The sequence below is a fragment of the Pongo abelii genome, chromosome 1 (genome assembly GCF_028885655.2).
Source record: "Pongo abelii isolate AG06213 chromosome 1, NHGRI_mPonAbe1-v2.0_pri, whole genome shotgun sequence".
NCBI lineage: Eukaryota > Metazoa > Chordata > Mammalia > Primates > Hominidae > Pongo > Pongo abelii.
In genome coordinates this window covers 196019308-196043694 of record NC_071985.2, presented here as the reverse complement: position 1 = coordinate 196043694, position 24387 = coordinate 196019308, and the positions used below count along the sequence as shown (strand labels likewise).

General features: G+C 43.5%; 1 protein-coding gene across 5 annotated transcripts; it reads right to left on the bottom strand.

Moving 5' to 3' along the window:
* Positions 1-1425: 1425 nt before the first annotated feature.
* On the bottom strand, positions 1426-24257 carry MEAF6 (MYST/Esa1 associated factor 6). Of its 5 annotated transcripts, XR_008525029.2 has the most exons (9): positions 23365-24257; positions 22126-22241; positions 18174-18261; positions 18002-18047; positions 10549-10741; positions 5467-5496; positions 5304-5361; positions 4642-4675; positions 1426-2952 (listed from the first exon to the last, which is right to left on the bottom strand). XR_008525029.2 is itself a non-coding variant. In XM_054555167.2 (8 exons), exons 1-8 carry the CDS (start codon positions 23452-23454, stop codon positions 2944-2946), a joined length of 606 nt encoding a protein of 201 aa, XP_054411142.1. In that variant the 5' UTR covers positions 23455-24257; the 3' UTR covers positions 1426-2943. The 5 variants fall into 5 exon arrangements, 3 of the variants coding, with proteins under 3 accessions (XP_054411142.1, XP_002811082.1, XP_054411148.1); XR_657131.4 differs by lacking the exon at positions 5467-5496; XM_054555167.2 differs by lacking the exon at positions 5304-5361.
* Positions 24258-24387: the final 130 nt, after the last annotated feature.

Genomic DNA, 24387 nt, shown 5'->3' with positions numbered 1-24387 from the left:
TCTTTAACTTTCAAGCTTAGACTATTTATCGCTCATTTTAATTATCTTATTTACTGCACAGGTCAAGATGTCAAGAATACTCTATATTGCCAGGTGCCAGTGCTCACGCCTGTAATCCCAGCACTTTGGGAGGCTGAGGTGGGTGGATTACCTGAAGTCAGGAGTTCGAGACCAGCCTACCCATCATGGCAAAACCCCATCTCCACTAAAAATACAAAACTTAGATGTGCATGGTGGCGCATGCCTGTAGTCTCAGCTACTGGGGAGGCTGAGGCAAGAGAATCGCTTGATACCTATAATCCCAGCACTCTGGGAGGCCAAGGCAGGAGGACTGCTTGAGGCCAGGAGTCTGAGACCAGCCTGGGCAACATAGCAAGAACCCATCATTACAAAATAAAAATGTTTTAAATTAGCTGGGAATGGTGGCATGCACCTATAGTCCCAGGTACTAGGAAGGCTGAAGCAGGAAGATGGCTTGACCCCAGAAGTTCGAAGCTGCACTGAGCTTTATCAGGCCACTGCACTCCAGCCTGGGTGACAGAGCGAGATCCTGTCAATAAATAAATATATGAATAAATAAAATACATAAATACATAAATAATATTTTTAAAAGCAGTACTATTCTATCTCCAGCAATGTCAAACTATGAGAGTCAAAAATATTTTAAAGTCTGCTGTGTGCTTTCCTCAGAGGGAAGGAAACTAGACATCCCATTGCAGTTTCATAAATACGTAAATAATCTTTTTAAGAGCAGTACAATTCTTTTTTTTTTTTTTTGACGGAGTCTCGCTCTGTCGCCCAGGCTGCTGGAGTGCAATGGCGCAATAGAGCAGTACTATTCCATCTCTAGCGATCTCAAACTGTAAGAGTCAAAAACATTTTTTTTTTTTTTTTGAGATGGAGTCTCGCTCTGTCGCCCAGGCTGGAGTGCAGTGGCATTATCTCGGCTCACTGCAAGCTCCGCCTCCCGGGTTCACGCCATTCTCCTGCCTCAGCCTCCCAAGTAGCTGGGACTACAGGTGCCCACCACCATGCTTGGCTAATTTTTTGCATTTTTAGTAGAGATGGCGTTTCACCGTGTTCACCAGGATGGTCTCGATCTCCTGACCTCGTGATCCGCCCACCTCGGCCTCCCAAAGTGCTGGGATTACAGGTGTGAGCCACCGCGCCCGGCCCAAGAGTCAAAAATATTTTAAGGTCTGCTGTGTGCTTTCCTCAACAGGAAGGAAACCGCAGGCATCCCACTCCTCCCTCCCAGCAAAGGAGACCAACAGACAAAAAATATAGCATGCTTCTAGGATTTTTTTTTAAGTAATAATCTAAATATAAGAAACTATTTCCTTAAAAATCCTGACATTGCAGTTCTGCTACCGAAGACACAGCCAAAGACATCTAAATAGCCAGAGTCAAAAAAAAAAAAAAAAAAAAACCCACAAAAGTTTATTTGAGAACAAGAGTGAAAGCTTTTGCACATCTGACAAGGTAGACTTGTTTTACAGTAGATGCCATCCATATTCAGCCCTACCAATACTATCACAAATGAAACATACTATTTCTTACAAAGATATAGGCATAAGTCAAGGACTATGACTAACTAGAGTCAAAGGAAAGGTCAGACCCCAAATCATATCCCTTAGACCAATTCATAACATAGGATTTAAATTAAACCATTCAGTCTTCTAATGTAGTGGTTCTCAACCTGGCTTCTTATCAGAATCCCAGGAACTCTTTTAAAGAAATTCCCAATAACTAGGCTGTACCCCTAGGGGTGGGATCCAGGCATGAGTATTTTAAAGCTTCTCAGGTGATTCCAATGTGCAGCCAGACCCTGTCGCAAATTCACCACAGCACTAGAGGCAGGTAACAATTACTAACAAATTCCTCAGCCCCATCAAGCCCTCCAAGAAAGGGAGACCTGGTGGGCAACACCGGCTCTCACTGATGCTATCCTTTCACTCCACTTAAGAATGACATAAGTTATCACTTTTGGTACAATTTTGAGACTTTCCATATGCCATGGTGATTTTTAGAGCAATATTTAATCAGGTGAATACCAGCAAAGAGAGAAAATACAGAAAAAGAAATTTCCATAAGGCATGATATGAATAAATAAGTGAAAAAACAATCTCGGGTTTAAAAGTAAAGCATGAGAATTTGAAGCCTGTGAAATTTTATTTATACAAAAGAATAAAAATAGTTATTTAAAAAGAATTGATTTAAACTTATGTTTTTCCATTTTTCATGTTCCTTGAACATGAATCTACTACCAACTCGGAAAGATTTAAGATAGGTAATTACTAAACACTCTTTACCTCCCCTTGCAAAAAACAGAGGCAAGTTTCCCATTTTACTTATGATAAACCAGATTATTTTCAGTTATGGTTATTGGCAACTGCATGAAAGAGATGATCAGATATGTCAGCAGGAAAGTATGAGCTGTACAAAGGCATTACAAAAAAACCCCAAAGAAAATAAGATAAAAACAACAAGAGAAAAACAAGAAAACATAAAACAATATAAGAAAATGCCAGATATTTACAGCCTCCATCTGAAATGTGACTTGTGTTCTACTTTCAGCATAAAACAAAACCAGAGAACATTTCTTGATGGGTATCACAGATGAAGCTGGTGCCAGCCAGTTTTGGGGGAGACATTCATTCTAAGAAGGGAGAAACGCACAGTTAGCAACTTGCAGGGATTACAACATTGTCTTGGTCTTCCCGCAGTTCTGTTACTAAAAATGACATAAAGTAAGACCCAATGTCTTACAGAAATGACTTGTTTGTCACCACATTTAGAACAAACTACTCAAAGTCACAGGCACTGGGTCTGGGAGAGCAGAGGTGGATGGCCACGAACTCAGGTGAAGGATGTTTATCTTTGTGAGGTCAGAGAAGGGAAGCAGGGCTCTACAGCCTGGAAGCTTCTGCACTAACGTGTCTTCTAATAGTCCTAAAGAGAGAAAAACAAAAGTCCCAACTTACTCACGGCAGAACAGCTGTTTGGCCCTAAGGGAAAAAAAAAAATCTCATAAACACTGCTAGGGGATTGCTCTATAGCTAAAGATTATATTTCAGGCCAGGCACAGTGGCTCACGCCTGTAATCCCAGCACTTTGGGAAGCCGAGGCAGGCGGATCACGAGGTCAGGAATTCGAGACCAGCCTGGCCAGCATAGTGAAACCCCGTCTCTACTAAAAATACAAAATATTGGCCAGGCGTGGTGGTGGGCACCTGTAATTCCAGCTACTCAGGAGGCTGAGGTGGGAGAATTGCTTGAACCTGGAAGGCGGAGGTTGCAGTGAGCCAAGATCGTGCCATTGCACTCCAGCCTGGGTGACAAGAGTGAAACTCTGTCTCAAAAAAAAAAAAAAAAAAAGATTGTATTTCAGGCCAGGCGTGGTGGCTCAGGCCTGTAATCCCAGCACTCAGCACTCAGGGAGGCCCAGGAGGGCAGATCACTTGAGGTCAGGAGCTCGAGACCAGCCTGGGTAACAAATTAAGACCATGACTCTACAAAAAATACAAAAATTAGCCAGGTGTGGTGGCTCATGCCTGTGGTCCCAGCTACCCAGGAGTCTGAGGTGGTGTGGGCTGGGTGACACTAGCCTGGGCGACAGAGCCAGACCCTGTCACACACACACAAAAAAAATTTTAAAAAAGATTCTACTCCAAATATAATGTACAATATTTCACATCTGAAAATGGTCTGCCTTCTGAGTCCAAAAAGGGATTGAAACATCAATTTTGGTCTTATTAGAGCGCCCGAACTCACCAGTCCAAAAAAAAAAAAGAGCTAGTATTAACAATTTATTATTTAATTAAAGGGAATTTTTCATCATTAAAAATGTATGTGACCGGCCATGTGCGGTGGCTCACGCCTGTAATCCCAGCACTTTGGGAGGCCGAGGCAGGTGGATCATGAGGTCAGGAGTTTGAGACCAGCATGACCAACATGGTGAAACCCCGTCTCTACTAAAATACAAAAACTAGCTGGGCATGGTGGCATGCACTGTAATCCCAGCTACTCAGGAGGCTGAAGCAGGAGAATCACTTGAACCTGGGAGGCGGAGGTTGCAGTGAGCCAAGATTGCACCACTGCACTTCAGCCTGGGCAACAGACCAAGACTCCGTCTCAAAAAAATAAATAAATAAATAAATAAATAAAGTATGTGACCTATTTCTCTCCTTAAAATACAAAAACCATAGGCCAGGCACTTTGGCTCACACCTGTAATCCCAACACTTTGGGAGGCTGGGGTAGGAGGATTGCTTAAGTCCAGGAGTTCCAGACTGGACATCATGGTGAAACCCCATATCTACAAAAAATACAAAAATTAGCCAGGCAAGGTGGCATGTACCTGTATTCCCAGCTACTCGGGAGGCCAAGCACAAGAGGTCAAGGCCACAGTGAACTGTGACTGTGATGATACTGCACTCTAGCCTAGGCAAAAGAGCAAAAAACTGTCTCTCAAAAAAGAAAAAAAACACCTAAAAGTTGAAGTATATCCAGATGGACACCCCAGACTTTAAATCAAGAGTTATGACTCCAGGTTAGGAACACTCAAGCTCTGAAGACGAATACATTTTTCTAATAATGTACAAAATTGCCAGCCTCTCTGAAGTGGTCTGGCTGATACTTACAGCTCGTGGTTTTTTGTTTAACTTCAGATCAATCCTGTGACAGAAAAGATAAAAGATATTTCCATTTTAATTTACAGAAAATGGGTCCCACAATCAGCTACTGCATAGGGCATAAGCTATAACAAAGACTATTTGGTTAAGAAAAATCCACATTCTTCATTAGACTATGTCATATTTAGTTGTTTACCCAGATATTATCAAGCAAGTATTAAAAATTATGAGCACACATTTTTGCCCTAAGGCAAACTTAGCTGACTCTAAAAAGAAATGTATACAGCAGCTACAAAAGCCATATAATTTTAAAACGATTCCAAAACTACATGTTAAAGAGATTGAATTAAGAGGGCATGCTCTATGTTAATGTGTTAGTTCTGTAACTGTATCACCGAAAATTACTGAGACACATGGTGATTAACAACAGGAAAGAGACTAGGAGTTTGTATTTCTGAACATGAAACACAAAATAAATTAAATGAATTTCAATTTTTAAATCTTTCCAAAGCAAAATATCAAGATCTTAAGCTATTATTCTCCTTATGAAGCAAAGCCAGAAAATCAATTTAAATATGAGTTAAAGTAAAGGTTATCTATTTTAAAAGAAATTAAAATGCATAAAAGTGAAGTTTACTTAATTTTGCTTAAGTTATTAAATAAAATGTTACCTCCATCACGTTTTTCTGTTTTTAAAAAAAACTTCCCAGCCTAACCTAATATACATACCTACAATTAAACAGATAAACTATGGGTTAGAAAGGTCTCAAAAAGGCATACTGGTGTCTACACACTAAACAACACAGCACAAATACTAATTCAAATCAAACTTACTCAAAGTCATAATCAAACATGCCAGACGGGCTGAGGGGCAGCATTTGAAAGGAAGAAAGCAATAGAAATTAATATACTAATTGAATAAATTAGTCGATTAGCCACCCTAGCAAGAATTGTAGAAACAAAATCAGCTTTAAGAATCTTAAGCAACAAAGTATCAAACATCAAAGCACCAAAGATTTTGTGGTCAGAAGATTCCCTTCCTTCAATGGATTTCATATCAGAAGACTAGACTATGAAAGAAAAAGTTATTTCATTAGAAAACTACAGACACCTGGAGCCCTTTTATTAGCTGCCAAATTCAGAGTTAGAACTTTTAAAATATTTAACTGTATTGAAAAATATAATTAGGGCATTAGAAGAAACAGAGAAAGAAAGGTTTAGTTATATAATGAAAGGCACTTTGAAGACAGTGCTAACAACTCAGCATAATATACTTTCACTAAAATAAAAAACTACAACACAGTCTAAACTTTAAAAAAGGAAAACATTTTATAAATTTTTACTGAAGTTATACGGTTTTGTTTGTTTGTTTGTTTGAGACGGAGTCTCGCTCTGTCACCCAGGCTGGAGTGCAGTGGTGGCGAGCTCACTGCAAGCTCTGCCTCCCGGGTTCACGCCATTCTCCTGCCTCAGCCTCCCTCAAGTTATATGTTCTAAACATGTCCAGGGAACACCATGCTCCTTTTCTACAGCATTCATCCTAAAAGCCCAAAGTTGAATGAATAAACTTCAGTGGTGGAAACTTGTTCTAGAAAATGAAGAACAGTATTGCTCTGCCACCTAAGTAGGTGATGGCAATTAACTGTCTACATCAGGGCTATAATTAAGAAACACAAAAGTCTGCACCACCCGTATTTTTTTTTTTTTTTTTTTTGAGACAGAGTTTTGCTCTTGTCACTCAGGCTGGAGTGCAATGGCGCAATCTCGGCTCACTGTAACCTCTGCCTCCTGGGTTCAAACGACTCTCCTGTCTCAGCCTCCCTAGCAGCTGGGATTACAGGCGCCTGCCACCACATCCAGCTAATTTTTGTATTTTTAGTAGAGACAGGGTTTCGCCATATTGGCCAAGCTGGTCTCGAACTCCTGACCTCAGGTGATCCATCTGCCTCGGCCTCCCAAAGTGCTGGGATTACAGGCATGAGCCACTGCACCCAGTCTGCAGCACCCTTATTAAAACAAGGGTAAGCTGCCATCCACAAGCACCTGAGTCTCAGGGATCTGGAGGGAGCAGTACAGAGGAGGAGACCGTTTTGTGCCATCACTGCTAGCAGGCCATGGTCTGGGCAGGCCTCCAAAGCAAACATTAACCTGGAGCATGACACCTGCTCCTTCACTGGCTCCAACACCTTCCAGACTAAAACAATAAGCAAATGGCTATATTTAGGTGCTAAAACAATATGCAAATGGCTACATTTCCTCCTAGACAATGTTTGCAAGAGTAAAGCTGGAAGAAAGCTTAATGTCAATATCTCTCACAAAATAGTGTCACTTTAGACATTTGGGAGAGTATACAGTAGGTGTATGAAACTAGGAATTATCAAATATTTCACTTTCAGCCTGACTTGACTTTGTTCACAAATCAAAATAGACTGTATCTAGTTAATCAAAACTTTACAGACTATCTAAAATAATTTTTTATAGTAACAGAAACTTATAAGAGTAGCTATATGTTACTTATTATTATTATTATTATTATTATTATTGAGACAGGGTCTTCCTCTGTCACCCAGGATGAAGTGCAGTGGCTCACTGAAGCTTCAACCTCCTGGGCTCAAGCAATCCTCCAGCCTCACCCTTCCAAGTAGCTGAGACTACAGGCATGCCATCACGCCCAGTTAATTACTGTGTTTTTTGTAGAGACAGGAGTCTCGCCACGTTGCCCCAGGCTGGTCTCGAACTCCTAGCCTCAAGTGATCCCTCCACCTCAGCCTCCCAAAGTGCTGGAATTACAGGTATGAGCCACAGCACCTGGCCACTATATGGTATTATTTCAACTTTTTCTTTAAAGATACCAGGAATGACATACTGTTCAGGTATCATGTAAAATATAAGAATTCAGAACAATGTGATCACTTATGGATGCTAAAAATTATTGGATAAATTTTTATATTCTGGTGGGGTGTGATGTGGTTCATGCCTGTAATCCCAGCACTTTGGGAGGCCGAGGCAGGAGGATCAAGCCTAGGAGTTCAAGACCAGCCTGTGCAACATGGCAAAACCCCATCTCTACAAAACAATACAGAAACTAGCTAGGCATGGTGACACATGCCCGTACTCCGAGCTACTTAGGAGGCTGAGGTGGGAGGATTGCTTGAGCCCGGGAGGTCAAAGCTGCAGTGACCCATGATCTCACCACTGCACTCCAGCCTGGGCAATCCAGCAAGGCCTTGTTTCAAGGAAAAAAAAAAATTTCATATTCCTGAAGAGGGCAAATTCAAAAGTTATTTCCTTTTGCTTAAGTGCCATATTTATTTCCACTTTGCTTTGCTCACCACTAAACAGTGTCTGGCACACAGTAAGTACTCAAACATTTGCTGAAATAATTTATTACTGACTCATCTCACTATATGGGGTATGGCACACTGGAGGATAAACATGTACTATACTGGGTACAAACTTAACAATGTACATAGACACCATGCTCTGTCCCCACCCCAATCTGCCAGCCCTACCGAGATATCAGTCAGCAGTGGTAAGGGACTTGGAGCAGACACAATTCATGACTAAAGATGGCAGGAGTCCAAGAGCCTTAACTGACCACTCATGTGCCATTCAGGCACACTGAATTTTGCTTCCCTAGAAAGGAAGCAAATCAGCTTCACTCTCCTTTCTTGGGGCAGATGAGTGCCTAAGGCCAAGGGAGATCAGCCAGATATTAAATCAGAGGGAAGACAAAAGGACAGCAATAAAAAGCAGGATTCTGCTTTCCAAACAGAAAACACTATTTGTGAAGCAGTAACTAATATCGAAGATCTTTACAACTACTACTATTTTTCTGGAAGGAGATAGCTCCTAGGATAGGAAGAAGTATTGTTCCTATGGGAATGTGCTAGAAACCTGCAAAAAGAAAATGAAATTTAGCTCCTCTTTAACTCCTTTTTATCAGTCATCAGCTAATAACATCATTAGTGGAAATGAAGAACTTCATTTCCATCATTAGTGGAAATGAAGATAAACAGCTATCTAGAGAGTATTAATCAGTAATGGGAAAAAGTCCCAGGAACTTTCAAAGAGTTTCCTCCCTACTCTAGACACTATGAAATAAGAAAATAATCACTACTTTCAAATGACACTAGGCCAGGCACAGTGGCTCATGCCAGTAATCCCAGCACTTTGGGAGGCCGAGGCAGGTGGATCATCTGAGGCCAGGAGTTCACACCAACACAGTGAAACGTGTCTCTACTAAAAATACAAAAATTAGCTGGGCACAGTGGTGCACGCCTGTAATCCCAGCTACTCAGGAGGCTGAGGCAGGAGAATCGTTTGAACCCAGGAAGCAGAGGCTGCAGGGGCCGAGATCGTGCCACTGCACTCCAGCCTGGGTGACAGAGCAAGACTCCATCTCAAAAAAATAAAAAATAAAGAAAAAAGACAATGGAGCAAATTTAATAAAAGCAATATAGAGCATGACATTTAATTATCTTGACAATTAAAAAAATTTTTAAGAATATATTTCTCTGTTATTCGTGATAAGCTAGCACCAGTCTTACTACAGTTGGTCAAATAAACCTATAGCCTTTCAAAAACATATAAAGAGATAGACACGCAATTTTTGCTATTTCTTACTACAGTTATGCGATTAGGATGGTGACTTCTGGTTTGCAGAAAAATGTTAAGCAGCAGTCCTCAGTCATTATTTGAAGGAAATACTATTTCTGCAGTCTAGAAAACACCATTACCATCAACAAGAAAAACTCTTAAAATAATGGAAGAACCAGCTGACGCCAATCAAGGAGGTTCAAATCAGGTAGAGTTAATTCTACATTATCCCCAGGCACTGTCACATCCATGAAGCTAACAAGTTTAACACCTTGGGTGCATGAAGGAATACCCTACAGACGTGTAAACCAAATCCAAAAGCAAACTGGAGAACAGGGAATGCCACCCACCCCTTGCATTGCCCCCTTTCACCTGGTCAGCACGCAGTCTTCCAGGAGAAGTAGAATGAATGAACAGTTTCTAGAACAAGGAATCTTACCCTGGCTTCGGAACTTCTAGGAGGCATGGAAACAGGTATGTATAGGGTCTCCATTTCTCCTGGAAGGCTTGAGGCCAGCAAAACTCCTTACTCTAGAAACCGGACATTATACTCTTTAGGTCAAGCTGCATAATTTCCAATTATCTGAGTTAACAAGCCCCAGCATGATCATACAAACCCCAGGCAGAGTGAATGCTGAAACCCTCTCTGGGTGACACCTGGCCTCTCTGTCCACTGACGTCATTCCTATCTCATTACGTACTGCAAAAAACATGGTGCACCAAAGTTACACGTTACCTATGAAGACACTCTCATATTTTACAGGCTTTATACTGGTCCTCCAGTATCTGAAGTCAGCATATTGCTGAGAAATACAGAAACAGAAAAATCACAAGCAATAAAAAAAACTTGTATTTAAAGAGAAAAAAAGGCATGTCAAATCAGTTCTCTCCATCCACAAAGAAATAAGAGTAGGCAAAGATCAGAATTACCAGCAGAAGACTTTATCCCACTTTACAGCTCCCCAATAAGTACTAGTGGCATTTTTCAAATACTATTACACAGATTCCATTTCTATTTCTCCTTTTCCTCTTCTGAAAGTATTCCATATTCACCATATGAAACAAGGTTTTTATGGAATAAAACTATTCTACACTAGAAACAGTGAGAAGAATGTCCTGGAGTCTTCCTTGAGGGTTACTCTAATGCCCACCAATTCCTCCCTTTGAGCAAATTAGCCCGTCCACTTGGACCTAAGGACTTTCTTGCCATCAGCAACAGAAAGAGTCTGCAGCAATCCTAAAGAGTTTTTATTCTACGCAATTCCCTTCACAGCAATGGTCATGGGAGCTGCGGGGGGTGGGATCCCCGCCACTGACCTGTGCCGGTTTTTATTCTTTCGCTTTTTATGGCTGCTGTGGTGACTCCCTGAGGAAGTAGAGGAAGCAGCTTTCTGAGGTTTCACTCCCTGCACAGATCCATCCAGATCCTCAGGGTCCTCCTGGCTGGGCTCATTTTCCTGATTGTGGAAGTCTGGAGAAGTGTCACTTTCCGTCCCACTTCCTGGCTCCCCTGAAGGAAATAAAACACAAGTTTCCAAATGCATCATCTACTCCTCAGGCAATCTGTCCATCAACATGAACACTAACATGTAGAAAAAAACCATTCCCTATCCTCTAATTGACAGAGAAGATACATGTTGACAGAGAAGATACACACAAAGGATCAAAGTGACCAGAGGTCCTGAAAAAGCATGTAATGTGAAACAATGTAACCAGAGACAACAGCTCTAAGGGCAGTTTTTGTTTTTATAGAGATGAGGGTTTGGCTGTGTTGTCCAAGCTGGTCTTGAACACTTGGCCTCAAGCCATCCTCCTGCCTCAGCCTCCCAGAGCAATGGGATCACAGGCATGAGATACTGTGCCTGATCTATAGTCTTAAAAATATATATGTTTATACAAGTTGTTATTGAGCTTGCTTTTATTTAATGTAATCTACAGTGATGTACAAAAAAAATCTACAGTGACTGTACAAAAAAAAACGGGGGGGCCAAAGAGGGAGAAGACAGCCCATTCCTGAATTACTCTGATAAGTTTTCCATTTTGTTTTTTCTTGTTTTTTTGTTTGTTTAACCTTTAAGCTCTGTTGAACTTGAACCTGATAAGTCTTTTTTTTGTTTTTTTGGACAAGGTTTCACTCTGTCACCTAGGCTGGAGTGCAGTGGCAGAATCTCTGTTCACAACAGCCTTGAGTTCCTGGGCTCAGATGATCCTTACACCTCAGCCTCCCAAGTAGCTGGGACTGCAGGTGCCCATAAGCATAAGCCCTGCTAATTTTTCTATTTTTTGTAGAGATGTGGTTTTGCCATGTTGCCCAGGCTGGTCTTGAACTCCTAGGCTCAAGAGATCCACCTGCCTCAGCCTTCCAAAGTGCTGAGATTACAGGCATGAGCCACCGCACCCAGCCTGGTAAGTTTTATTTTATTTCATTTTATTTTGAGACAAGATCTCACTCTGTCACCCAGGCTAGAGTGCACTGGTGTGAACTGGTGTGATCACAGCTCATGGCAGCCTCAAACTCCTGGGTTCAAATTATCCTCTCATCTCAGCCTCCCCAGTAGCTGGAACTACCGGCACATGCCACCACACTTGGATATTTTTTTTTTAAAGATGAGGTCTTACTATGTTGTCCAGGCTGGTCTCAAACTCCTGGGCTCAAGCAGTCCTCCTGCTTCAACCTCCCAAACTGCTGAGATTATAGGCATGAGCCACGCATTCTGCTAAGAATACTTTTAAAATGCAGTAATAATCTTCAGCTGACACATATTCTCAATTTTAAAACATCATTGTAGATTACCTTAAATAAATAAAAGCAAGCTCAATAACAACTTGTATAAACATATATATTTTTAAGACTATAGATCAGGCACAGTATCTCATGCCTGTAATCCCAGTGCTCTGGGAGGCTGAGGCAGGAGGATGGCTTGAGGCCAAATGTTCAAGACCAGCTTGGATAACACAGCCAGACCCTCATCTCTATAAAAACAAAAATTAGCCAGACATGGTGGCACATGCCTGTAGTCTCAGCTGTTCAGGAGGCTGAGGTGGGAGGATCACTTCAGCCCATGAGTTTGAGGCTGCAGTGAGCTATGATCTTACCACTGCAATGCACTCTAGCCTCAGCAACAGAGCAAGACTCTCAAAAAAAAAAAAAAAAGGCTGCACACAGTGGCTCATGCCTGTAATCCCAGCACTTTGGGAGGCTGAGGTGGGTGGATCACCTGAGGTCAGGAGTTCAAGACCAGCCTGGTCAGCATGGCAAAACCTCATCTCTACTAACACAAAAATTAACCAGGTGTGGCGGCAGGCGCCTGTAATCCCAGCTATTCGGGAGGCTGAGGCAGGGAGAATTGCTTGAACCCGGAAGTGGAGATTGCATGAGCCGAGATTGTGCCACTGCAATGTCGCTCTAGGTGACAGAGCGAGACTCCATCTCAAAAAAAAAAAAAGAATATAGTTATTGGTATGGTTTGGCTCTGTGTCCCTACCTAAATCTCAACTTGAATTGTAATCCCCACATGTTGAGGGAGATAGCTGGTGGGAGGTGACTGTATCATGGGGGTGGTTTTCCCCATGCTATTCCTGTGATAGTGAGGGAGTTCTCACAAGAACTGACGGTTTTAAAAGTATTTAGAAGTTCTTCCTTCACGCGTGTTCTCTCTCCTACTGCCTCGTGAAGAAGGTGCTTGCTTCCCCTTCACCTTCCTCCATGACTGTAAGTTTCCTGAGGCCTCCCCAGCCATGTAGAACTGTGAGTCAATTAAACATCTTTCCTTTATAAATTACCCAGTCTCAGATATTTCTTTATAGCAGTGTGAAAACAGATTAATACAGTTATATTTGTATTTCCTTTATATATATACTTATTTTTCCTGAAAGGAATTTCTTTAAACTCTTAATAGGTAAGGATGAGTGAGGGAAGACTTTCACTTAACTGTTGAAGGATCCTAAATATATACATTATCTGGCCGAGCACAGTGGCTCATGTCTGTAATCCCAGCACGCTGGAAAGCCGACGCAGGTGGATCATCTGAGATCAGGAGTTGGAGACCAGCCTGGCCAACATGGTGAAACCCCGCCTCTACTAAAAATACAAAAAATTAGCCGGGCATGGTGGTGAGCACCTGTAATCCCAGCTACTCGGGAGGCTGAGACAGAAGAATCACTTGAACTCGGGAGGTGGAGGTTGCAGTGAGCTAAGATGGCGCCACTGCACTCCAGCCTGGGCAACAAGAGCAAGACTCCGTCTCAAAAAAATAAATAAATAAAAAATATATATACACACACACACACATATATACACACACACATTATCTATTTCTAAAACTTGTCAAAAAAGGTCATGTGGTAGCAGAACCAAGGGACCAGTTTTCTTTTTTGTTGAGACAGAGTCTCACTGTGTCGTGCCCAGGCTAGAGTGCAGTGGCACGATCTCGGCTCACTGCCATATCCACTTCCCCGGTTCAAACGGTTCCCCTGCCTCAGCCTCCCGAGTAGCTGGGATTACAGGTACCCACCACCATGCCCAGCTCATTTTTGTATTTTTAGTAAAGACGGGGTTTTGCCACTTTGGCCAGGCTAGTCTCAAACTCCTGACCTCAGGTGATCCGCCCACCTTGGGCTCCCCAAGTTCTGAGATTATAGGCGTAAGCCACCGCATCTGGCCCAGTTTTCTTCTTTCTATGGTCTTTATATTATAATCTGCTAGGAAGAGAATTTAAATTGAGTAGCATATGGGTACAACAAGTAAAGGAAAGAGACAGTTCCAAAAAAGCAGAAGAGAGAAATAGCCAAATCTCAGAAAACATGAAACCCTATTTTTGAACACATTTTAGGAAAGCAACAGAAAAGGAAACTCTAGAGCAAGCATGTCCCACCCAAGGCCCATGGGCCGCATGCAGCCCAGGATGGCTTTGAATGTGGCCCAACACAAATTTGTAAACTTTCTTAAAACACTGTGAGATTTTGTTGTGATTTTTTCTTCTTAGCTCATCAGCTATAGTGTTAGTATATTTTATGTGTGGCCCTAGAAAATTCTTCCAATGTGGCCCAGAGAAACCAAAAGATTGGACTCCCTGCCTAGAGCTATGAAGCTATTATACAAAAAGTATACTGGCCAATACTGCCCTTCTGACGTTCAAGAAAACTGATTTCACACTAAAAAAATAACATGCTACACAAAGCTACAGTAATCAACACTGTGTGGTACTGGTATCAACATATAAATCAAGGGACTAGAATTCAGAGTCCCAGGATGAATCCTTATATTTACAGTCAATTGATTTCAACAAGGATGACAAGACAATTCAATGAAGAAAGAAAGTCTTTTCAACAAATGGTGCTGGAACAACTAGATATTCACATGCAAAGCAATGAAGCTGTACCCTCATCTCACACCATCCACAAAAATTAACTCAAAATGGATCACAGACATAAATGTAAGAGCTAAAACTAAAAATCTTAGATGCCAGGCCGCGCGCAGTGGCTCACGCCTGTAATCCCAGCACTTTGAGAGGCCGAGGTGGGCGGATCACGAGGTCAGGAGTTCAAGACCAGCCTGGCTAACAGAGTGAAACCCATTCTCTACTAAAAATACAAAAATTAGCTGGGCATGGTGGTGCGCGCCTGTCGTCCCAGCTATTCGAGAGGCTGAGGCAAGAGAATCGCTTGAACCCAGGAGGTGGAGGTTGTGGTGAGCCGAGATGGTACCACTGCACTCCAGCCTGGGCAATAGAGCAAGACTCCGTCTCAAAAAAAAAAACTGAGATGCCACTGGGTTAGGCAATGGTTTCTCAGATATGACCACAAAAGCAAATCTAACAAAAACAAATATATAAATTGGACTATAATTTTTTTAATTTTTATTTTTTTGAGATAGGGTCTTACTGTCATCCAGGCTAGAGTACAGAGCAGTGGCACAATCACTGCAGCCTTGACCTCCTGGGTTCAAGTGATCCTTCTCCCTCAGCCTTCTGAATCACTGGGACTACAGGTGTGTGCCACCACATCCAGCTAATTTTGTTTTGTTTTGTTTTTGGTAGAGATAGGGTCCACTATGTTCCCTAGTCTGGTCTTGAACTCCTGGGCTCAAGAGATCCTCTCACCTCGGCCTCCCAAAGTGCTGGAATTGTAAGTGTGAGCCATCTCGCCAGCCCTTTCAGGTTTTTGTTTTGTTTTGTTTTGACAAGGTCTCACTCTGTCACTCAGGCTGGAGTGTCATGGCTCACTACAGCCTTGAACTCCTGGGCTCAAGCAATCCTCCCATCTCAGCCTCCTGAGTAGCTGGGACTATTGGCTTCCCAAAAGTATGAGCCAGACATTGCACTCAGCCAAAAATCTTTAATACATAAGTGTTTGTCTTAGTCAAGCTTCTGAAAGCAGTAACTTTTGAGTCTTTCCCTGACAAGTACCTGGGTGTAGCTTATTCTTGCAGGTAGACAGGTAAACAGCCATCAGCCATATACTGAATGATCAGCTAAGCCAGGGCAAGATTACAGGCTCATGTGAAAACTAAGTCAGGGCCAGGCCCGGTGGCTCACGCCTGTAATCCCAGCACTTTGGGAGGCAAAAGCCCGGTGACTCACGCCTGTAATCCCAGCACTTTGGGAGGCAAAGGCAGATGGATCACCTGAGGTCAGGAGTTCAAGATCAGCCTGGCCAACATGGTGAGACACCATCTCTACCAATAATACAAAAATTAGCTGGGCGTGGCGATGCACACCTGTAATCCCAGCTACTTGGGAGGCTGAGGCAGGAGAATTGCTTGAACTTGGGAGGCGGAGGTGGCAGTGAGCCGATATCACGCCATTGCACTCCAGCCTGGGTGACAAGAGCAAAACTCTGTCTCAAAAAAAAAAAAAAGAAAACTAAACTAAGATATCATTCCATTTCAACTCACAGGAGTGAGGTCCAGGGTGTTCCTTAACCAGTTTAGCTCTACATTCTAGAGCGGCATTAATTAAAAAGAAGTAAGATTTAAAAAAAAAAAGATTTAGTGGAGAGTCATAGTAAAAGAAAAATCAAAAGGACTTGGTATAATTGATGAGGCTGGCAGAAAGGAGTCGAAGACGTCTACAGAGTTCTGAATAAGGGAGAAGTGAAGTACCATCACAAAAAATCTGTGAAGACAAATTCTGAAGGAAACAGAACAATTCTGTTTTAGATCAAATGTCTGAGTGATTGTGAGTGGAAATGTCTAGAAGGAAATGCAGGATTCAGGCCGGGTGCAGTGGCTCATGCCTGTAATCCCAGCACTTTGGGAGGCCCCTAGGAAGCGGAGGTTGCAGTGAGTCAAGATCGTGCCACTGCACTCCAGCCTGGGCAACAGAGTGAGACTCCATCTCAAAAAAAAAAAAAAAGGAAATACAGGAGTAAAGCCAGGAAAGAGGTTAAGGGCAGAGAAACAAATTTAGAAATCTGTACATAGAGATAATAATTAAATACTTCTAATTCCCAAACTAATAAAATCCCTTTTCCTCATATCATTGCACCAATGCAAACAAAAGAACTAGATACAACAAGATATACCTTCTGAAAGAAGTACATAGTAATACCAAGAGGTCGTATTTCAAGGTGATGAAATACACAGAGAGAACATCCAATACGGTTACACTGAGTCTGACTCAGAAAGATAAATGCACAAATCTATAACCCATCCCTGGAACTTAGACTGTATGGCTTATGTATAAAAAAGTAAGATATAATTTGTTTACAGAGTAAATACCACTATTTTCCATTTTATATTTAAGAACATCCAGGTACATCCTATTTACAGGATGAGCATTTCTTTTTTTTTTTTTTTGGCATGGTCTCACTTTGTCACCCAGGCTGGAGCAGTGACATGATCATGGCTCACTGCAGCCTCAACTTTCTGGGCTAAAGCGATCCTCTCACCTCAGCCTCTCTAATAGCTGGGACTACAGGCATATGCCACCAAGCCTGGCTAATTTTTTAATTTTTTGTAGAGACAGAGTCTTGCTTTGTTGACTAGGCTGGTCTTGAACTTGTGGGCTCAAGCGATCCTCCCACCTCTCCATTCCAAAGTGCTGGGATTACAGGTGTGAGCCACTGCACTGGGCCAAGACGAACATTTTCTAAGAATTATTAAATTGGGTACATGGGGATTTATAAGATATATTTGAAATTTTCCATAAAAGTTATTGTTTTAACTTTAATTCCCTAAGAATTTATAAGATTTATCAGTAATGAAAATACATCTTTGTCTCTTTGAGATGCTAAAGCCAATCTTCATGTGACAGAAGAGGCAAGAAGAGTACACTAATGTCTTCCTCAAAAGGAAAAAATATGATTGTTCACACATGGTAGCTCACACCTCTACTCCCAACACTTTGGGAGGCTGAAGTGGGAGGATTATTTGATGCCAGAAATTATAGACTAGCCTGGGCAACATAGTGAGACTCTGTCTCTTTAAAAAATTTAAAAATTAGCCAGGTGTGGTGACGGATGCCTGTGGTCCTAGCTACTTGGGAGGCCGAGGCACGAGGACTGTTTGAGCCTAGGAGTTTGAGGCTGCAGTGAACTATGATCATGCCACTGTACTCCAGCTTGGGCTATAGTGAGACCTTGTCTGGGTAGGGGAGTGGAGAAAAACATGATTAAGGATACCTTAAAAGTTTCAAAACTGCTAGGAAGAAGAGGGAAAAGGGAAGAGCATAAGAAATGCAGTCCTCAGATACACAATTGGATGAATTAAGTATAAGGGTGATGGTAGCTTAAAAATAAATTGATGAGAAACATAAAAACATAAACTTACTCTTTTCAATGAGCTGGTCCTGAACTCCTGCCAATGCACTTACTGCCTAAAAGAAAAGCCACCAGTTACTAGAAAAGTGACCACAGACCTCAGAAGAGCACTCCCAGAGGAAAGAAAAAACACATTCCCCAACAACAGGCCAAAGAAAGATTCCCCCACCACCACTACTTACAGCTGCTGAAGTAACTGAGGATTTACTGAAGAGCCGCTCAGCTTCCTTAAACTTCCGGTTCCTTCGATCATTTTTGCTATTGGAGTTTCTAAAACACACAGAAGAAACTCATTATGAGCACCAAGCTATGTCTATGGCTCAAGCTGGGGATGCCCCAGGACTCATGTTCCATGCAGGAAGCTTCCATATCACTCAGACTGGCCCAAACGACCTTTATGCTGAACATAGAAAGCAACGTTTTCCAATATATGGTACATGCCCCACTGTGGGACATGAGATTTAGTTGCTTCACATGTTCATTTTTTTAAATTTATGTATTTATTTATTTACTTATTTATTTATTTATTGAGATGGAGTCTTGCTCTGTCACCCACGCTGGAGTGCAATGGCAGAATCTCAGCTCATTGCAACCTCTGCCCCCCGGGTTGAAGCGATTCTCCTGCCTCAGCCTCCCAAGTAGCCAGGATTACAGGTGCCCGCCACCATGCCTGGCAAATTTTTGTATTTTTAGTAGAGACGGGGTTTTGCCATGTTGGCCAGGCTGGTCTCAAACTCCTGACCTCAGGTGATCTACCCACATCGGCCTCCTTAAATGCTGGGATTACAGGCATGAGCCACCGCGCCCAGACATTTTTTTTTTTTTTTTTTTTGAGACAGTCTCACCCTGTCACCCAGGCTGCAGTACAATGGGCAATCTCGGCTTGCCGCAACCTCTGCCTCCCAGGTTCAAGCGATTCTCCTGCCTCAGCCTCCAGAGTAGCCTGGGATTACAGGCACGTGCCATCACATCCAGCTAATTCTTTTTTTGTATCTTCAGTAGAGACGGGATTTCACCAAGTTGGCCAGGCTGGTCTCGAACTCCTGACCTCATGATCTGCCCACCTCAGCCTACCAAAGTGCAGGGATTACAGGCGTGAGCCACTGCACCTAGCCATTTTTTTTTTTTGAGAGTCTCACTCTGTCTCCCAGACTGGAGTGCAGTGGCGCGATCCAGGGTCACTGCAATCTCCACCTTCTGCGTTCAAGTGATTCTCCTGCCTCAGCCTCTGAAGTAGCTGGGACTACAGGCGCACCCCACCATGCCCAGCTAATTTTTGTATTTTTAGTAGAGACAGGGTTTCACCATATTGGCCAGGCTGGTCTCAAACTCCAGACCTCAGGTGATACACTCACCTTGGCCTTCCAAAGTGCTGGGATTACAGATGTGAGCCACTGTGCCTGGCCACACTTTCATTTTAATACGTATCTATTTTACCTTATTTATTTATTTATATATTTTTTTGAGACAGAGTTTCACTCTTGTTGCCCCGGCTGGACTGCAATGGCGCGAGCTCGGCTCACTGCAACCTCTGCTTCCCTAGTTCAAGCGATTCTCCTGTCTCAGCCTCCCAAGTAGTTGGGATTACAGGCATGCACCACCACGCCCGGCTAATTTTGTATTTTTAGTAGAGACAGTTTCTCCATGTTGGTCAGGCTAGTCTTGAACTCCCAACCTCAGGTGATCCACTCGCCTCGGCCTCCCAAAGTGCTGGGATTACAGGCGTGAGCCACCATGCCCAGCCAATATATATTTATTTTAATGCTTATTATTTAAAAAGTCGAGAACAGATTAGTGATATGAAGTGTCTCTTAAATAAACTTAATTCTCAAATTTAAAGAAAGAACCAGGGTTCCTTAGAGGAATGGCTGATACCAGGTCTGGGACAAAAAATGCACAAGGTAAGTATGGGACATCTCTTAGGCCAGAAAGCAATGGAGTGCTCCAAAAGTAATAGGGTCATGTTGAAACGACAAACAAGCCAGCCTGAGGAGGCTCCCTCTGACCACAGTTGGGACAAATGTGGGAGAATGAAAGAAACAGAAGTCAAAAAAGGAAGACTCTTTTTCAGAATGCCAGTAATAAATATAAAGGGAATAATAAAATTAGAGAATCACCATTTTACAACTTCCAGTGTACTAACGGATTCAGATAAGAATCAACGGTGTATACTAAACAACTGAATACAAATTTAGAGGGAGTAGTGTATTCATAATGTCTCAAAGCATAACATCCAAAATTACTTGTTAATCACAATGGGAAAAAATGAACTTTTATAGCAGATAAATCATATGATCAAACTTAGCAGCAACAAATAATAGGACAATGTGACATTATGTGCCTCCTGATAACCTAGAGATAGATAACAAAGGATACACCAATTGCCTATGTAACATTTTTGCAAAAATGTTTAAAGGATCTTTCAGAATCCTTTTAATCAGTCACGAGTTTTGCCCTCAGAAAATCTCAGGAAACTGCAACATTCTACAAGGCAATGTCATGAATACCACCAAAACCACCACCAAAAGGGTGACTCTCCTCAATCTTAAGACATAATAGCCAAATGCACGCATGAATGCTTACTGAATCCTGGATCAAAACAAATTAGCAAAGAATTTTTGGGGACAATTGAGGAAATTTTAATAAAGACTATGTATTAGATATTATTAATGTAGTATTGATTTTCTAGGTATAATAACTGGTTAGGTAGGAGAAATGGCCCTATACTCAGGAGGTAATTACTGACACATTTAGGTGCAAAGTGTCATCTATCTGCATCTAACTTTCAAACCGTTAAGTAGGAAAAAAGGTAGGGGGACTGGGAGATATAACTACAAAGGAGTGGCATGAGGAAGATCTTTGTGGTAATGGAATAGTTCAGTAACTTCATTGTGGTTACATGAATCTACACACAAGATAAAGTGACATCGAACCATATATATACATTGTACCAATGTCAATTTTCTGGCTTTGATACTGTATTACAGCTACATAAAACACAACCATTGGGGAAAACCAGATGAAGGGTACAAGAGACCATTCTGCCAACTCCCTATGAATCTATAATTATTTCACAGTTTAAAAACGTGAAATGTAAATACAGATGTGTGCTTATATTAATATATATTATAGAGAGTAAGAGAAAGCAAATGTCACAACACATTAACAATTTGTGAATATAAGTAGGAGGGTATCAAGTGTTCATATACTATTCTTCCCATTTTCCTATAATTTGAAGATTTTCCAAAAGTTTAGAAATTTTTAAAAAATAATATTACTAAGTAAGCAGTGGTATAGCTGGCACACAGGTATGGCAAAAATTGTGAGGGTCAGTTGGGTGTGGTGGCTCACCCCTTTAATTCCAACACTTTGAGAAGCTGAGGCAGGAGGACTGCTTGAAACCAGGAGTTCCAGGCCTGCCTGAGCAACAAAGTGAGATCCCACTTCTACAGAAAAAAAGTTTGTAATTAGTCAGGTGCAGTATCGTGTGCCTGTAGTCCCAGCTAATTGGGAGGCTGAGGAGTTTGAGGCTGCAGTGAGCTAAGATCGTGCTACTGCACTCCAGCCTCGACAACAGCGTGAAACCCTGTCTCTTAGAAAAAAGAAAAGTGGCCAGGCGTGGTGGCTCACATCTGTAATCCCAGCACTTTGGGAGGCCGAGGCAGCAGATCACCTGAGGTCAGGAGTTCGAGACCAGCCAGGCCAACATGGAGAAACCTCGTCTCTACCAAAAATAAAAAAATCAGCCAGGCATGGTGGCATGTGCCTGTAATCCCAGCTACTCAGGAAGAAAAAGAAAAAAACAAAAGAAAAATACTGTGAGGGTAGAACTCATGACTGATTAAAATGTGTAAAAAATTTAATAGAGTGCTATTGTATAAAGATACTGTCATATGCTGTATTTAAGCCTCACACAACCCTGTGTCATAGGCCCAACTTTCACTGTTTTACAGATGTGAGCCTTGTCTAAGATTATTCGGTGAGGCAGTGCCTGAGCCAGAGTCCAAGAGTTCAAGTCCAGATCACACCACTGCTTTACTACTGCCTCCAGCAAAGTTGCCACTAAGAGCATACAGTCCCACAAACAAACGTTCCTAAGGCACAATAGGAACACTACAGGCTTTCGACACTCACTTTTGGTTGGTCAGATACCGATCCCAGCCACGAATAATATTGCCATACATCTGAGTGTCTTCCAGGTAGCTTCCCTCAAAAGCATAGATCTGTCGCTCCAAGTTTGCCAATGTTTCCTGAGAGATGAAAAACAAGGACATGAATAATACCTTTTAAATGCAAACATTTAAGTCTGACCAAAATGAAATCCTGATATTAGACTCGTAAACGCAAGCTTGCCCACACTAAACCACCCTGTGGAGAGATGGATGATATGGGTAGGAGCAGGCCGTTTAGAACTAAGACAGTCTAGACCTTTGGGGGTGATGGACCCCTGAATGTATAAAGCATGTCTCCAGAAAAATACACACACACGCGAAATTCTGCATATACTTTAGAGGATTCACGGAAACCAGGAGTCAAGAACCCAGGCTAACACAGAACTTGGGCGATGTCCACTCCCACGCACAAAAGGTATCGCTACTAGGAGAGGGAAGGGTAAGCAGGCCTTTCAGCGTCAACTCGCTCCCCTCCCCGCAGGCTCACAGAGGCCGCCGGCACCGGGCTGCCAGTTGCTATGGAAACTGGAAGGGCAGCTTCAGGTGAGAGGGGCCTCCCGGGCGCCCAAGCCGAGACGCGGGGGCAGGAAGAGCTTAGCCACCAGAGTGCATTGGGCCTTGGGTGCCTGTCACAATTCCGAATTCTCCGGAATGTGTTCTTCTCCCTCGCCTGTCACCGTCTAGATGTTCCCAAACACATCACAACCCTGTCTATGAAAAATCTCCATTCAACGGATCTACTCCTAGTACCAAAAAGAACACGCACGCTCCCCACCAGCCTCCAAAGTCCAGACGGGGTGACTGGGTCCCCCTCCCACACTAGCCTCCTTCTCCACCCCCCGCCCCGCAAAGATCACGCATTAGCCCGCCTCGCCCACCCCCGCGGCTCACGGACGCTCGCCCTTCCTAGCGCCCTCTCCCCGAGCCCCGGCACCGTCCTCCCTCCACGCCCCCTCCTGCGGCTGCCGCTGCCCCTCCCCCTCCCGCGCTCCTGGCTCTCTCCCGGCTCCGGATTCGCACAGCCGGGAAGCTGAACCGCCGGTGGGCCGCAGAATGCGCACCCGGCCTCAGGCCGCCGAGCACCCGGCCCGCCGCGCCTCGCCCCCGGAGTAACAAACGGCCTGGCGCGGCCGGGCTTGGGGCCTGGAGGCGGGGCGGGCGCGGAGCCCCATGCCGTGCAACCCCTGTCCTAGCCCCTCACCGCCAGCTCCTGCTTCCGCTTCACGAGCTCCGCCAGCTCCCGCCGGGTGTCCGGGATCTGCGGCGGCGCCGCCTTGTTGTGCATCGCCATGTTGGGCTGAGGCGGGCGGCGGCGGCGCGAGGTTGGGGGCGGTCCCTGCGCCGCCAGGGGGCGCCCCCCGCTCTGCGCCTGCGCGCGCGGCTTCCGGAGACGCGTGCAGCGCCGCGCCGAGCTTCGCTAAGGCTGGGGCTCTCGAAGGTCCTTCTCGGAGAGCTCCAGAGACGCGGCTTCTGCTTTCTGCCGTTTCCGCCGTTTCCTGCCCCTCGGCTGGCCGCCGGCTTTACAGACGCCACAAATCCACCGTGTCCAAAGCCTAGCTCGTCCTCAGGCCTCCGAGTCTCCTGTGCGCCCCGCCTCAGTCCACTTCAGTGAATGACTTTCACTATCCACCGAATTGCCTGCGTCAGAAACCCGGTTTTCCTCACTCTGCACCCAGAGTAAAACGCGATCCCAGGTCAAGCCCTATGGACTCGACTCCGGAAGAGCTCGCGAATCCATTTGCTTGTGCCTGCGCCTTCTGCCACCTCACTAGTTCATTCAGGCCCAACCTGTTTGGGGCTACATTATTCCAACAGCTTCTTTTCCACCTTTAGCCCCATTTAATCCACTATCCACAGTGGTGCCAGGATCTTCCAGAAACAAATGTTATCACTCCCCAGTTTAAAGCCTTTCAGTGGCTTGCCATTTTCCCATTGCCCTTTGGAAAAACAAGTATGTGTGTGGTTAAGGGCACAAAACTGGAGCGAGAACTACTTTGTTCAAAATCCTATCGCTACATCGATAAAGTGTGCCCCTCTGGGCAAATAACCAAATCTCAACTCCCTCATCTGTAAAATAAAAGCAGTAATAGAATCTACCTAATACATTTGCTGTGAGGAGTAAATCACCTAATATGTGTAAGGGGTTTGGCAGGTGCCAACGACTGTGCAAGTACGAGTTCGCTTTTATCGTTAAGTCCGAGGTGTAAACGTTGTTTTCACTTGG

Bases quoted from the DNA above. Each gene is read 5' to 3' on its own strand.
- MEAF6 (XM_054555167.2), bottom strand. From the start codon at position 23,454: ATGGCGATGCACAACAAGGCGGCGCCGCCGCAGATCCCGGACACCCGG. The intron at 18,262-22,125 runs GTGAGTGTCGAA...TGTGTGTTTTAG, and splicing joins CGGTATCTGACCAACCAAAA to AAACTCCAATAGCAAAAATG. The intron at 4,676-5,466 runs GTAAGTTTGATT...TTTCTGTCACAG, and splicing joins ATGTTTGATTATGACTTTGA to GATTGATCTGAAGTTAAACA.